We start from the raw sequence: 17067 nt of genomic DNA on the forward strand, positions 1-17067 counted from the left end.
CTCCTGTCCTAAATCTATTAGTACATTATCAACATCCTGCACAGGCACTTTAGATAAGAGCACATCATCTTCATCGTAAATATAAGCATGAATTTCTTCTGCCTCTTCACCTGACAATTCATTATTTTGTAGCTCCTCCCTATCATTACACTGCTGCGCCTTCTCTTTCTCTTCCCACTTAGAAAGCGTCTCTAACACGGTATCTATCAAATATTGTGAGTGATCTAATATTTCTGTTGTATCCTTAGGTGCTACCGATTCTCCATCCACATAGTCAGTTTGAGTATTCTGATCTGTCTTACCAATTCCCTTAACTACTGGCTTAGGAAAAGTAACCGCCTGGTGAGCGCCAGTGTCCTCATAGACGGGAACTAGTTTTCCTGCCTCGGCCTACTGCTGTTTCCTTTATTTTCATTATAGTTAACTGGCATAGCATTACTTTCCGTACTGTTGTTTACATGCATATTTCTGTTTGGAACAAAATTACTGTCATTTGGATGCCATCGTTGGTTCTGATAATTAGTTCCCCCATTCCTACCTCTCTTAGGATGGCAAACACCTACTGTTCTGATGTTTACATTGCCATTTTGCTCGTTCCTAAAATTAGTATTATTGTTATTGGCATTTCTGTTAATACGTGCTTGCTCCTCATTGGCAGCAACACGTTCTACACGTTCCAAATATTCAATGAAACGATCAAGATTGTCTCTAGGGGCAGATATAATTCTAGTTTGCCAATACCATGGCAGTTTGGCTTCAAGACCTAGTATAATCATTTCAGGTTTCAGCTTTTCGGCCAAATGTGACAAACGTGAGATCCATGACCTAGCAAACTCTTTAATAGATTCCTTGCCTGCATTGAAGCGTTTTCCACTCCAAAATTCTCTTAACACTTCATTTTGCCTATTGCTAGACCAATACTCATTAATAAAAGCTGTTTTAAATTCCGCTAATGTTTTACACTTCAACATAACATCAGCTGACCAACGCATTGCGTCACCTGCTAAATGGCTTCTAATAAATGAGATTTTCTCTCGTTCAGACCAAGTTGGTGGAATCACATCTTCAAAATCGTTCCAGAAATCTAGTGGATGGATATTTTTATCTGGATCGAACCGCAAGAACTGCCGACACCCGATAAAAGCGGCGTTTGCAGCTACAACTTGTTGTATATTACCATTACCAGAAGTTACTGAAGCTACTTTACTCTCAATGTTAGCAATGTTAGTACTGATATTTTCTACTTTCATCTCAACACTATCTACTCTTTGTACAATATGAGTAGTATCAGTTTTGATTGCATCTATGTCAGCTTGACATATGTTGACTTTAATATTAACATCTTTAAATCTATCTGAGCACAGTTCAGACTCCGCCTCGATCTTTTCTGTTAACTTGTCCTCCAGCTTCGCATCTTCCATTTGGAAGTCTTTGCGAACTTCAGCAACTTCGGATTTAACTGTTTTATACATTTCAGAAAACTGTTGAGCAACTTTTTTCTTGATATCCTCATGATTGTAATCAATTTTATAATTTAAACTATCTAGATCCTCTTTCAACTTATTGCAACCAACCTTGAAGGTATCGTCCATTACCTCCAATCGTTTATTAAAATTTATTTGGCTGGCCACAATTTCATTCTTTAATTCAGCATTATTGGATTCTAATTTATTGTCCATTGCCTCAAACCGTTTATTAAAATTAGTTTGACTGGCCACAATCTCATATTTTAATTCAGCATTACTGGCTGACAATTTTTCATTACTGGCAGCTATTGCTTGTAATATAATATTTAAATCAACAGCCCCAGCATTCTTGGGTTGCTCACTAGCTGGCTTTTTATCACACTCAGGTGACGAAAAACTAGCTCCAATACCAGAATCATCAAAACTACATGAAACTGCTGATTGATTAGTCATATCTAACTGCTCCTGTTTAAACTCTACCATCTCTGATGACTGTTTCATTTTTAATTCATCAGAGAAACTATCATCAAATAAATTTACAATTTCTACTTTCTTCTTTACTACAGGGGTCTCTATTATTGAATCATTGCCCCTTCGCACACTACTGTCAGGAGACAATACTTCAGATTTCACTTTAACATTACTAATTTCATGCATGTTTACACCTGAACCGTTGTCTGGATTTACATTTCCCTCAACAGACATAGGTTCTAATTTAAGTTTAAACTCAGTTTCTTTTGGCGGTTCCATCGCCGACAGTCTTTTAGTGCAGGTTAGTAAAATTTTTAACAGCTTTTCACTTAACTTAGTTCCTTCTGCACGACGTATGGCGTTGCCGGCGCGGCGTACCAGAATTACTGCTGCGACGTGGCACGGTGAACTGCAGACGGCACTCCGACGGCTGTTGTGTTTTCGCGTGGCCCGTAACTACAGGCTCGGCTCCGGCTGCTGCGGCTCCGACTGCGGTGCGGCGAAACTGGCTACTCGCGATGCCGGCAGCACCGCTAGACTCAGTGCCAGCTCCGTCAATCCAGATGCGTTGTTAATCCAATTGCGTCGTCCACATGCACACGTAACACTTTCACCGTTCTATTACTCCGCTGCGTGTCGCATTTCACTCGCGAATCCGAATAGTTAAAAATCACTTTCACTTAGTTGATATTTCCCGGCCGATGCACCATATGTGGGGCGGCGAGTAAGTTAGGGGGAAATATGTATGCTTGTACAAATGTTTGCAATGTTTTGAGTCAGCTTCTGGCTATTAGAATGTTGATAATGCTGTCTTTCGCCGTTCTCAACACTGGCTCTCTATTTACTTTATAGGCCCCCAGAAAGTGATTTCATAAAACTTGAAGCTTGTAAAAAGAGTTCCTAGTGCCCACTTCACCTGAGAAGAATATTATAGCTGCCGCTTATAACTCTGAGGAATTAGGAGATTGTCCGGGATTTCCAATCAAACACGATTTTCCAAAATAGTTGAGTATATTCTCAAAGTCACATATGAAAACCACCAATATCCCTACAACCTAACTAACAGAGCAGTTCAGAGTCTAATGCGCTGATGCAACTATAAAAGTCCGAATTAAATGTTAAAAAGAATGCTCGCCATAATTTGATGAGAGTATTTCACCAAACGCCACGCTAAATAATTGGTAGAATGTCTGTCCCACGACGGCACGTGAAAATACGACAAAACGCAAACTGAAGCTAGAAAATGAAAATCACTTGAAACGATTTCATGGTTACGCGCTTCTCTAGTAACTTAATACGGCACCCGAGGCTGTTCTTCGCAGTGATACCGATGCGGCGCGACAGCCGACACAGATGGCGTGTCATTCAGCGTCTGGAGAGAACTAGGGCCTTCCTTCCTCATGCAGCGCTCTTTTATATAAATCCGCGGTGCGGACGGCAGAGGGAACGCCTGATCAAATCGGCTGTCCCGACTAGCCGCTGTGCTAGTAACGCACCACTTCAAGTCACATAATAAATTATAGCTTCTCTTGCTGATGGCCGAATAAGCTCTTAATTTAACTGTGCATTCAGCACACAGGTAAGTATTGATTATAAAATTTTGACGTGGCTAAGTTAAGTATTGTGGGCGAGAAAATTAATTTAATTGCACTGCACGCAGCAGATGAGCTCTGAACTGTCCCTTTTGAGATCCGCTATCGCTATAATTTTATAGGTATTCAAACGAAACTTTTCACATCTTCATAGTCATAGCGGACCTCCAACCTATTTAAATCTAAACATCCTAACCTTATTTACTAGCCTACTTAATCTATCTTGCTTCCTTCAGTTTTGAGACGAAAACCAGAAAATCGTGAATCTCCACTAAAATCTTAATTTGTGAAATCCAAAGTACTGTTTTTATTAAATCATTACGAAAGATGAATCTAAATATAAATTTTGAACTCTCTAGCTCTTTTCTGTTGCGCCAATTATTTTTACAGAAAAACGTCCAAATTTCGGAAATGGCTTAAGTTATCGAACTGATATTTAACACACATTAATTTATCATTATTCCTGACATGCTATAAAAGTTTTAGGTTATTTGCTTGATTTTTAAGGTATTGCGCAACATTTATGATGTCAGAGCTAGTTACAGCAGACTGGCTGGCATACAATGATGTGAATTTACTACAGCGTGAGTTGGCTGCTTCCCTACACCGTCGATATCAATATATCCCGTTGATATCAATATACACCTCTGCACATCTAAGCATATTCAGATACACCTGGCATAAAGTTCAGATATTGATGGCGGCATGGATGATGTTGTCTTTCAGTTCATGTATTGTGTGTGGATTTATTTTATAGAGCCTGCCCTTCAAATGCCCCACAGAAAAAACCAAGTGTTGTTAGATCTGACAAATGTGTTGGCCATAAATGTTTGCTGACAGTTCATTCCTCAGTGAAGACATCATTCCAGGAATAGCTGAGGCGTGTGGTATGTTGCCACATCTTGCTGGAAGATGCAGTATTGTCTTTCACATTCAGTTAGCTGAGCACAAAATGTATCAAAAATTTCCATATATGCAACCATTTCAAGGATAGTGTCAAAAAATATTGGTCCAATGATGCGCGTTTCCGCACCAAATGCTGATTTTTTTTCATCATGGATTGGTTGTTGATGTACAGTGTTAGAATCCTCCATTGCCCAGTACCTCACGTTCTGTGAGTTCACATGACTGGAAAGGTGAAACCATGCTTCATTATTCATGATGTAATGGAAAGGGTCTTACAAACCAAGCCACGTGCAGTAATCCACATGTATCTCATTGTCATCATCCCTTAATTGCTACACAATCATCACATGATATTCCAATTAAGACTTTTCAATATCCACAGGCAGCTCCTCCTAGTTACATGTGCCTATTGGACCAGTTTACATGTAGACTTCTTTGGGCTCTGAATAATTCTTTGGCGAATGTATGCAATAACTTCTGGTGTGTAAACTGAAGGAATTCTTTGTTGTTTTATATTTTTCACAGATGAATAAGTGCTCCAGTTTTTATACAGACTCTGTGTTGCTCTCTTTGCTGTTAGTCCCCTACCAGGATAACTGACCCTGAAAATTTTGTGTGTTTCTTTAACCGAACCTGTTCACTCATTTCAGAAGTCAAAATATTGCATTCGCATTCAAAGGGGATGTGGGCTACTTTTAACTGTTCACCCTGTACAAACAGCTTTAAAATCAGTAGAGTCATTTATAAATGTAATGACATACCTCTTTCTGTCATAAGGTGTGGGAATAATAGGACCCATAACATCACTATGAACTAACTCTAGTTGCTTTTCTGCTTTCATTCACTTCTCATTGTGCAGAAATCTTGTTTGTTTACATTCCATGTAGATGGCACAGCATTCTGATGTCATCCTGTTTTCAACATTTATTCCTTCCATGAAGCTCTGAAGCACTTTTAAGCTTTGTATAATTCTAATGACCTAACCTGTCATTCCAGATTTGTAGTATTTTGTTAGGGAGCAGCTGTTCAGGAGTTTCAGGCTAATATCAGAGCATACATTTTTGTCTAATTTTTTTTCTGCAATCACAATATCCTTTCCTCTTTCTCCTTTTCCATGCCACTTTTGAGAAATGTCGCTTGTTATACAATTTTTTCTGCAGTAAGATCCAACAAATCTAATACATGCAGCATATCTTTCATTTGAAATTTTCAGTTTCTGAAATTCCTTCTACTTAAATGTAGAACTCAGTATTTGATTTCACTTTCTTCTGACATCTGCAGTAGTAGGCTGATAAACTAAAAGAAATACTTGCACCATGTTATTGGTTTAAACTTTTAACTATTAATTTCCCTTCTGCGGGCCCACAACACGATGCAGAAAACTCAGTGACAGAGTGTCACTGCAAGCAGCAAATACGCAAAGCCAGGAAACTTGATTCTAATGAATCTATCTGCACTTGAAAGTATGTGTCAGACACACCCATAAACAGCCAGAGATGAACATTCTGCACAGTGTAAAAGCAGAGATTCACTACTAACAAATTTGAATACAGAGTATAATATACAACTGCTATTCTTTCAGCTTCCATCTCTTTTGATGACTTGTCACTTAATGACATTGGCACATCTTGTAACACAAGAGAAGAAACTGCTGGATCTGATATGTTTGACTTCGCTTTGTAATCTTAATCACCAAGCAAATTGGCACAATGATCAAGACCCTGAAATCATAGTCAAATGATGTAGACTGAAATACCCATACACCTGTATAGAATTTTCCACAGTTCCTTGGTTTTCTGTGGTTTTCTTTAAATTGCTTAATGTGTGTTATTGATTTGTTCCTTTGGAAAGATTACATCTAACTTTCTGCCCCATCTTTGTCCAACCTGTGCCACTGATCCATCTATAAAGACTTTGTCATCAACAGGGCAATAAACTGTAATCTTCCTTCATAATCTTCATGAACATTTGTGGTAATGTTAAACTAAGAGTAGATAATAATATATAGTAAATACTTGATCATTAAGGAAACAATATTTTGTCCTAAAATAGTGTCTTTCCCACTAATTTTAATTTGTGGAAGTGTGTGGTCACTGTGACAATTTCTCCGCAGTTATGGATGATTAGCTATAGTAGTCCTCCAACTGTATTGGCTTTAATAGAATGGATTTAATAGAAATCTGTGAGCTATGCATTACTCAGTTTAGATTAAAATGTACTCACCAAGAGGCAGGAGGAGAGAATGCACATACAAAGTTTAAGGAAATTTACAAGCTTTTGGAGCCAGTGGTTCCCTCTGGGAGAAGGGTTGAAGAGGAAGGAAGAGGGATGAAGAGGAGGACTGGTGAGGTTAAGGAAATGAGGAGGAGAGTTTGTAGAAGTCAACCAGAACCCCAGATTGGGTAAGGCTTTCCAGATGGAATGAGAAGGAAAGACTGGCAGTTATGTTGCATTTTCAAAAATTGATTATTTTTGTGAAAACATTACTCATTTTGGATGCTGGTAGTATTTTAGATTTACTACAAATGTACATATACAGCACTAGTTTCTTGAATACCATGTTCATATGAAATAGAAAAACAGTGATGTGCATCTTGTATAAGTAAGATAACGATTTGGTTATAATAGAGGGAAACATTCCACAAGCTTGGCTTGTGTCTGTATATGTGTGGATGGATATGTGTGTGTGTGCGAGTGTATACCCGTCCTTTTTTCCCCCTAAGGTAAGTCTTTCTGCTCCCGGGATTGGAATGACTCCTAACCCTCTCCCTTAAAACCCACATCCTTTCGTCTTTCCCTCTCCTTCCCTCTTTCCTGATGAGGCAACAGTTTGTTACGAAAGCTTGAATTTTGTGTGTATGTTTGTGTTTGTTTGTGTGTCTTTCGACCTGCCAGCACTTTCATTTGGTAAGTCACATCATCTTTGTTTTTAGATATATAAGATAATGATTTGTTTCTTACATGGTTTACAAATTTTTGAGGGTTTTTATCACCATATTCCTTTATTCCAGGAAAAGGACAATCTAGAATTGCAACAAAGGGCCTTAGAACGGGAAGTTGCAGATCTTCGGGATAAATTTTCTGCTACAAGTAGAAGCCTAGGTTCTGTCACAAACAGTCTTACTACTCAAGAGGGTCTAGTCATTCAGCTAAAAGGTAAAGTAAGTGATTTATATCTTGCAAAAGCATTGTTTTAGGTCTAGTGTTTTAAAGTGAAAAATGTTTGGATCTCTCTCTCTCTCATTTTGCGTGTGTGTGTGTCTGTTTCTGGGGTGGGGATTTGGGGGGGGGGGGGGGGAATTGAAGATAGTTTCACCTAAGATTGGTGTAATATTGTTGTTTTCAAATATGTAGTTCTTCAGTAAGTTATCATTAACCTCTTGGATTCCACTGCTCTTACACTGGCAAATAGTTCAAGCTACTTGTCCCAGTAAAAGAAAAACACATTATGAGCTGCAGACTTTTTTGTTTAAAGTGTGATGAGCTACTGATGTGAAACATAAAATCATATCTCAGTAAGCACATATTTTCCATATGTAATAAGAAATAATCAAGTCACATGCAAAGTTTAGGAAAGTTTTATTTCCACTGATTATACACACATACAAGACAATGTCATCTTATGATATAAAAAAGTTAAAATTGTGGTTCTCTTCCTTAAATGATGAATTCTATGCACCTATTCTTCCTGGCAAATTGGTTAATTACATCGTCAATAGGACAAATCAATGTCAGGGTGAGTGTTCAACAGAGCTAAGCCATTAAGTCAATCTTCCTTTACTGTTGACCTCAAAGATTCTCTGTACAAGAAAACAGTATAATATTCACAACTTTTCTCAAACAAATGCCAGACAGAATAATATATTGAGATCACTAGAATGGCCGCAATTTTTCTCGTAGGTATGTGTTAATTATCTATGTGCCAGACAGAAACGTATAAAATACGATGACGCGGACATGCGTGCTACATAGGAAAGTACAACTACTCAATAACTCGATTCAGTCGAGTCGACTGATGAAAGAAACAAATGAATAGCATGCAGGCTGACTGGTGAGGGCGGCACGGGTAGCAATGTGGGCGACCTGACAGGGGGGGGGGGGGGGGGGGAAGAACAGAATAAATAGATAATCGTAAATGAGCTACAGAAAAATAAAGACTGCAAGATATGTTGCAGGAACTAAATGAGAGTTGAAAGAGGAAAATTAAGTATGAAGGGGCGAGAAAAGAAGAAAATAGCATTACGAGGGGTGATACAGGTAAAAGGGAACAGACAAAAAGTTGTACTGATAAGCTCAATTTGATGCCAGGTGTGAAATAAAGTACACATTCTATCATTAAGTTCACACCTATGGTGTTTGAAGGTATCATTGCTGAAAAGGACAATATGGAGCAGCGGATACCTAGGTCTTGTTCACCTTGTTACATGTTCTGTAATAGCTCTCCTGCAACCACGTTATTGTGGACAGACTTCACTCGAATATAACTTCCTTCAGTTATCTCATTGTTGATTGCATCTTAAACCCTAATCTTCCTTTCTTCCTTCCTTCCTTTCCTCCTTCTTTCCTTCCAAAACATGACCAAGGGTAAATTCAAACATAGTTGCAATTTGCTGCAAAACAAAATATATTTCAGCAATTACTTCAGACCTCATACAAAGCCGGGGTGGAATTCATTTAAAGAAATAACTACCAATATCAACATCCTTTTTGCAGCAGATATTCCAAGTTTATTGAGCATGCTGAAAGACCTCCTCTGGAACAACATATAGGGCTTTCATTAAAGCCTCTTTCACAATGTTTGCAGAGTCCTTTACATGCTCATTTGATTCAGAAAAATGAAGAATCTTGCAACAGACAGGGTGGGAATGCACAGCATTGCCCCCTCTTTCATGGATAGATGCTAATGGATCAGCAGATAGCTGAAGCTGGATACACTGTTGTTATGCAACACGAATGTCTGTTCTGTTGTGGTTGGCCCTTTGTTTCAGTCTGCATTTACATCCTTGCTTTGAAAACCACTGAGAAGTGTGTGGCATCAAGAACTCCCCATCATGCCATATATTATTGTTTCTTCCTGTTCCATTCTCATATGGAACATGGGAAGAATGATTGCATAAATGCCTTCACGGTTGCCGTGATTAGTCTAATCTTGTTTCCATGGCTCTTACAGGAGCAATATGTAAGGTGTTGTAATACATTCTTAAATTCCCACTTAATACATGTTCTTGAAACTTTGTAAGTAGATTTTGCAGAATAGTAGGTTTCTGTCCACAAACATCTGACAGGCCAGGCTTTTTACCATCTCTGTGATAATCTCCCATGGATCAAATGAACCTGTCACCATTTTTGCTGCCTCTATTTGTATATATTCAGTATCAAATGGTTCAAATGGCTCTGAGCACTATGGGACTTAACATCTTAGGTCATCAGTCCCCTAGAACTTAGAACTAATTAAACCTAACTAACCTAAGGACATCACACACATCCATGCCTGAGGCAGGATTCGAACCTGCGACCGTAGCATATCTTCAGTATCATTGACCTATTTGATGAAGATCCCACACACTTGAGCAGTGTTATAGGGTGAGTCACATATGTGTTTTCTAAGCAACATCCTTTGGTAAGTGACTGCATTATATTTGGAGTCTGACACATGCTTTACATACAACTGAGCGTATGTGAGCATTCTATTTTGTATCCCCACAAATTGCTAAACTCAGGTATTTGTATGAGTTGGCTGATTCCAATTGTGACTCATCTATATTGTAGTCATATCTTATCAAGATCTAACTGGATGTTTGTGCAGTGCTTTTTTCCTGGTAGGACTTCACTGTAGATAACTGCATGATCTGCAACATTTCTGGGGTTACTGTTAATGTAAAACAATAAAAATGTGACATGTGTTTTTCCTGCTGGGATATTAAAACTATCATGAATGAAATCAAACAATGGAAAATCCAGGATGGAGTGAAAGAAAGAATGAAAGAATGAAGTGATAGTTATTCCACATACCAGAAGTTCAAACTGCATCTCTGTGTGGGTGTCATAGATGGAATCAAGAAATGGTTGACCATTCTTGAATCACATGGCAACAAAAGTAAAGCCATTTATATTCATAAAATTTATATGCATACAAAGTATTATATATCAGAGCTCTGTCTTCATCTCATTTACAAGCACTTAAGTCAATGTGGGAGCTTATTAACAGATAACACATGTATTATCCTCTATTATGTTATAAATAAATATTCCCATCCTATCCTACTGCCCATTACAATCATAGCACTATTTAGTAAGCTGTATGATGTCGACAGATGAATAGACTTTACCATATAAAGCTTATAAGTTGTATCCTTGGCGTGCACTATCTTTGCTACGTGCACAGGCAGTATCTTTAGTAAATGTGTTTTTGCGCCAACTGACTTAGCTCCGCATGTTGTCAGTGTACCTGAACTTGTATGTGTGATAGATTATTAGAACAATGGTAACATCGACAGTTCAGTATATATTTAACAACATATTACGATGTAATAAGTGTCGTACTCATCGGATCTTGTGGGACTCTCACAGTCAAAAGGCTGCATTTTGGTGATGACATGTATATACACCCTGTGCTTCACTTTTGTATTTTTGTGTTTAGGTGACTTTGCAGTGTCTTGAAAATGGCCATAAGGCCGAAATTGCAATAGTAACAATAAATATTTTATACAGTCAATGGCGAATATGATGTCTTTTAAGAAATATTATATGACTGAATCCCAACCATGAGAAGTTAATGAAAAGTAAAGCCATTGAACAGTGTCATTGTGGCTGCTGCTTTACTACACTGTTGGGAGTCTTCACTGTTTTTGCCCTCTCATGATCAAAGAATAACAGATTTATGCAATTTTAAGACTAGAGAGCTGTGTAGCAAACAGAAAATATACTGATAATTGTAATTCTCTGTTATGGCCGTCACATAAGCCTCACCATAGAGAGTACAAAATCTAGTGAAACCAATAGCTGCAACTTGAGATTCCCTTTCAGTTATCCCAGTGTAGATTTTCCAAAGTTTCCCAAATTTGCTTACAATAACATTAAGCATTACACTGAGGTCGCAAAAGTCATGGGATACTTCCTAACATCTTGTCAGACCTGCTTTAGCACAGTGTAGTGCAGCAAGTCCCCTGCAGATATAATGAGCCATGCTGCTTCTATATCCATCCATAATTGCAGCCGGCCACTATGGCCGAGCGATTCTAAGCACTTCAGTCTGGAACTGCACTGCTGCTATGGTCGCAGGTTTGAATTCTGCCTCAGGCATGGATGTGTGTGATGTCCTTATGTTAGTTAGGTTTAAGTAGTCTTAAGTCTAGGGGACTGATGACCTCAGATGTTAAGTCCCATAGTGCTTGGAGCCATTTGAACCATAATTGCAAAAGTATTGCTGGTGTAGGAGTTTCTGCAAGTAATGACCTTTTGATTATGTCCCACAAACGTTCAATTGGATTCGTGTTGGGTGATTGGGGATGCCAAACCATTTGCTTGAATTGTCTAGAATGTTCTTCAAACCAGTTACAAACAGTTGTGGCTTGGTGACATGACCCATTGTCATCAATAAAAATTCCATTGTTGTTCAGAAATATTAAGTCCGTGAAGCTGCCAGTGGTCTCCAAGCAGCCAAACATAACCATTTCGAGCCACTAATCGGTTAAGTTGGACCAGAGGACCCAGTCCATTCCATGTAAAGATAGGCCACGCCACCAGCTCGCACAGTGTCTTGTTGACAACTTGAGTCCACGGCTTCGTGGGGTGTGCGCCACACTCAAACCCTACGATCAGCTGTTACCAATTGAAATCTGGACTCATCTGACTGGGCCACCATGTACCAGCCATGTAGGTTCCAACCAATATGGTCACGAGCCCAGAAGAGGCACTGCGGGTGATGTTGTGCTGTAAGCCAAGACACTTGTGTCAGTTGTCTTCTGCCGTACCCCATTAATGCCAAATTTTGTTGCATTGTCCTAGTGGATACATTTGTTGTACATCCCACACTGATTTTTGGGGCTATTTCATGCAATGTTACTTGTCTGACAGCACTGACAAGTCTAAGCAAACGCTGATGGCCTCAGTCATTGAGGGCCAACAGACACTGCGTGTCTGCGGTGAGAGGTAAAGCCTGAAATTTGGTATTCTTGGCACACTCTTGACACTGTGGATCTCGCAATACTGATTTTCCTAACAATTTCCAAAATGGAATGTCCCAAGTGTCTAGCTCCAACTACCATTCTGCGTTCGAAGTCTGTTAGTTCCCATTGTGCAGTCGTAATCACGTTGTAGACCTTTTCACGTAAATTGAGTGGGTACAGATGACTGCTCTGCCAATGCCATGCCCTTTTATACCTTGTGAACATGATAACTACTGCCATCTGTGTTTGTACATATCACTATCCCATGACTTTTGTCTTCTCAGTGTATAGTATCTACCTTAAGCAATTAAGCCACATTATTTCATAAAACTTGCTTTAATGGCAGAAAAATCCCATAAACACCGTGTCATAAGAGTCAAATTAGATATGAAACACAAGTAACCTTTATTCTCCACCTTGTTAATTTCAATTAAGCACTACATTATTCTGGTAGTTTCTCTTTGTTAATTCTTATCCGTATTGGTCACAAAATAACTGTGATGAAACTTAAACAGCAACCTAAGAAAAAACTGTCTGGAGTAATGGAATGCCTGGCACCAGTGCAATGAAACATCGTCATGGGGAGAGGGGTGTCATCTTGTTGACAAAGTGCTATGAAGTAAGAAGACATATTCAGAGTGTAAGAGCACGTATTCAATACACCAATGCTGAAAAGTACACTGCTACTACTTCTGAAAGTAGAGACAGCTTTCAGTTACAACAGGATGCCCAAATAAGCTGACTGCATGAGAAAGCTAGACTGCATAATGTCACAGTTTCTCAACAGTGTCTTCAAGTTGGCTGGTGACCTACTGAGTGACTTCTTCCTGAGGGTGTCCAGCCCTCTGCTGGGATGCATGTTTGAGTCTGGGCTGGTAGCTGCCTGGCTACCCCCTCACTGCCCTCCGATCCTGGTGGACTACCATGTTGTTGATCACTGCCGAGCACAGGCATATGTCTTTGACATCAGTCATACTGGGGGCTACGGTTTGAGTACTGTCCTTCTTGGAGTTGTATCACATAGTCCTGAGACAGGCAAGCAGCCTGGGCATAGCTGCCACTCCCCACCCACCGGCACACAGTCTCTGTCGGCTTCTGCAACCTTGCTGACATCAGCTGGCAGTGCTGCCTGTGTATGCTTCCTCCTTGGTGGCCCTGCTGGCATCAGCACACATAGCTTCCTCGGCCCTGTACATCACCCCATTACCAACAACCTCCACTCCAGTGGTGATCTCATATGTGTACCTAACATAAATAAAGTGTTAATTCATTCATGGATGTCTGCATTAGTGGTCTGCTGCTTCATTCCAACAGCCATCATTCCCTCAACCCAAGTCCAAGTGAAGCAAGTGGTGCTTCATTCTGACCTTCAGACACCTGATATGTCCACCACTCTTGACATTCTAGTGTTTAGTGTTAGAAGCACCTAACCGCTTCAGTAGTGGTTGCTGCTACCTCTACATCAGCAGCCCCAGCTCACAGTGTCAACATCATCCATTGTGGCTCTCTCTCTCTCTCTCTCTCTCTCTCTCTCTCTCTCTTCTACACTGTGCAAGCATCATGGCAAGTCAATGTGTTTTTTGTTAGGTATTTTAATTGTATTTGTATGAGCAATACGAGGAAAGTAGACTCAGGTAGTGCCCTGTGAATTTAAAAAATGTATGTTAGCTTGTACCCTTTGGAACTGGTGGTGTGTTCATCATGAGCAAGGAGTATTACACATTGTATTGAAGGATGTAAAGTTATAGTCATGAGTATCCATTCAGGAGGAAGGGTTATGTTATAATAAGAACTGTTATATTAGTAGTATATTTAAGTGTCATCATTGTCATTCAGTTTTGTTCTCTATTGTATGTTGCATTTTGTATGATTGTTAGAGGGTCAACCATGCCTTTTTTACTACTACAGGGGGTTACCTTAGAAGAAAAGTTATGAATTTTAGCAGCCAAAGTAACACTGTTGTGAGCAGAGTTTACAGATATAGCAAAGAAACTAAAAATTGAGAAGGAAAGGAACCTACCTTTGTGCAATTCTGTCACTCCAGAGTATGCAAAGAAGAGGCAGCTGAAGTGTGGTGGTTGGTTAGTTAAAAACAACCAGTATCTTTCTCTGGCAACAAGGAATACTAGGCTTTACAAGGAGGCTTGAGAGATTACGTAATAGTAGTAGTTGTGTGGAAACAAGAAATGAGGAGAGTGAAGTTGTTTGTGTGAGTTTCATTGGTACACAAAGTACTAATGCTGTGGAAGTTAAGGCGAGTATGTATCATTATCAGGTTCAGTATCTTGTGAAAATGTGGAGTCCGAATTAGCTGTAGTTTCAGATGAAGTGAGTGTGTCGTGTACTGAAGTAACTTGAGTATGGGAATAGCAATATGGATGGTACTGGTTTAGGTGCAGTAGTATCTACCCCACTGGGTGTCAATGGATGGTGCTTAGAGGCCATAGAGTCTGTGCTAGTTATATGGGGAAGTGCATGTGCTTCTGATTATTGTTTTGTGCAGAGTGTAACAGCAGACAGTAATTTTATTGTAGGTATTGCGAAGGATCCATGAGAAGGTATTGATGATGTTAATATTTTTTATTTTTCTGTCTGGTGCATACATGAGTAAGTCAGATTGTTCCTGATACAGGAGCAAGTCACATGCAGGTGTCCATGTAAGAAGCACGGGTTTTCCAAATTTAGTCTACACACTTGTAGTGGTTGTCCCTACACCTTGTTTATGGTCATTGCAAATGTGGGTCACACTGGAAATTACAAGCATTTGAGCTTGAATGGTAAATCTGTTGGAATCATTGGGATGTGTGGTAGCACTACATCTTCTCCTTTAAAATATCCTTTTAATATTGTAGCTTTGATGATATAGTACATGTGCCACATTGATATTTCCGAGAAAAATAATATGCATTCCAATTTTTAATACCAACACGTGTGGTGGCATGCTTGGCAAATGTTACTAATTGCATATCTCACAAAGGTTTTGACTGATTGATTTGAAATTTTGATGCAACATTGCATTGGAATATGCCTATAGTTATTATATGGCTTCTTTTTAAACATGTTTGTGAAATGTTTGAAATGTTTTGCCAATAACTTTAGTAGTAAAGAAGTAATAAAACAAAATGTCATGCCTGACACAGCAGTTTCTCAGGCATCACTGTGTTACGACATCAGTCTCCTGAACTAAAAAATTTGCCAGCACATTTAGTGATACATAAGAATACTATTTGATTGATTGGTTGATTTATTGATCCATTTCATCTACAGCTGCACAATGTGCAAGAGATATTTGGATTTTTTTGTTAATATTAACAGTTTTACATATAATATACCTTTGTACATAATAACACACATTAATATATCAATGAATGATGAATACTTAAATAAATGTTGTTACGCTATATACAAAGAGATAAAATACAAATGTTCTTCTGAATGAGGCTACATTGGGTAAACACACAATAATTTAGTTTTGTAGGTATTCATTTACTGTGTAAAAGCAGCGATCAACCAAGTACGACTTCAGTTTAGATTTGAAGTGACCAATGTTTTGTATGTGTTTAATGGTATCTGGTAAAGCATTGTATAGTTTGATACTAGGATGGATAAGGCTGTTTTGAAATAACTTTGTGTTGGCACTTTGAACATGTACATCCAATTTTTGTCTCGTATCATAGCTGTGTATTGCGTGATTTTGAGTGATGAGTGGTCTTTTTGTATGTAAGTTTTGCTTTAAATACATTATATTTTCAAGTATATATATGCATGTTTTTTAAACGATAGTCTACATGATTTGCGATTATCTACCCCTTCCATTATTCTTATAATTTTTTTTTTAAATTTTGAATGTTTTGATGGCATCTCCAGAATTTCCCCAGAACATAATCCCATACCGGAGGTGAGAGTGTACAACTGCATAATATACACACTGAAGGGTGTTGTAGCTGGTACAATTTTTTAATGTACGCAGCACAAAACAAGAAGTACTTAATTTTTTGTTCATCTGCTCAATATGTGCTTTCCATTTCAAGTTGTCTTGTAGGTGAAGTCCAAGAAATTTGATACAGACTGTTTTGGCAATTCTCTGTCCGTATAGCTCTAGATTGGGTGATAGATTTTTTGTTTGTGCTGTGTGTATATCCATAGCTAAAGTTTTTTCAGTGTTTATTATTAAGTCATTGTCATCAAAGTAACAAGTTAGCCTGTCAGTGGTTTCTTTTATGTTTTTTACAAGAGTTTCTTCTGAGTTTCCTGTAATTAGAGCACTCGTATCATCGGCAAATTGAAATATTTTACTGCTGTCATTGCTTATGTTTAGGTCATTTACATAGAGTAAGAACAGAACAGGACCCATTACTGAGCCTTGTGGCACTCCATATTTAACAGTCAGTAGCTTGGAATTATATTTCCTAATGACATTGTCCCTTTCTTGATCTATTTCCACATATTGTCCCCTGTTTTTAA

At 38.7% G+C, this 17067-nt stretch overlaps 1 protein-coding gene across 1 annotated transcript in view; it reads left to right on the plus strand.

Moving 5' to 3' along the window:
- Nucleotides 1–17067, plus strand: part of LOC126194927 (coiled-coil domain-containing protein 170) — a 436254-nt gene that overhangs the window by 261331 nt on the left and 157856 nt on the right. The window contains exon 7 of the mRNA XM_049933307.1: nucleotides 7447–7591. Coding sequence (XP_049789264.1) covers nucleotides 7447–7591 — 145 coding nt within the window. The remainder of the gene's footprint in view (nucleotides 1–7446; nucleotides 7592–17067) is intronic.

Source organism: Schistocerca nitens, chromosome 7 (assembly GCF_023898315.1).
Source record: "Schistocerca nitens isolate TAMUIC-IGC-003100 chromosome 7, iqSchNite1.1, whole genome shotgun sequence".
Taxonomy (NCBI): Eukaryota; Metazoa; Arthropoda; class Insecta; order Orthoptera; family Acrididae; genus Schistocerca; species Schistocerca nitens.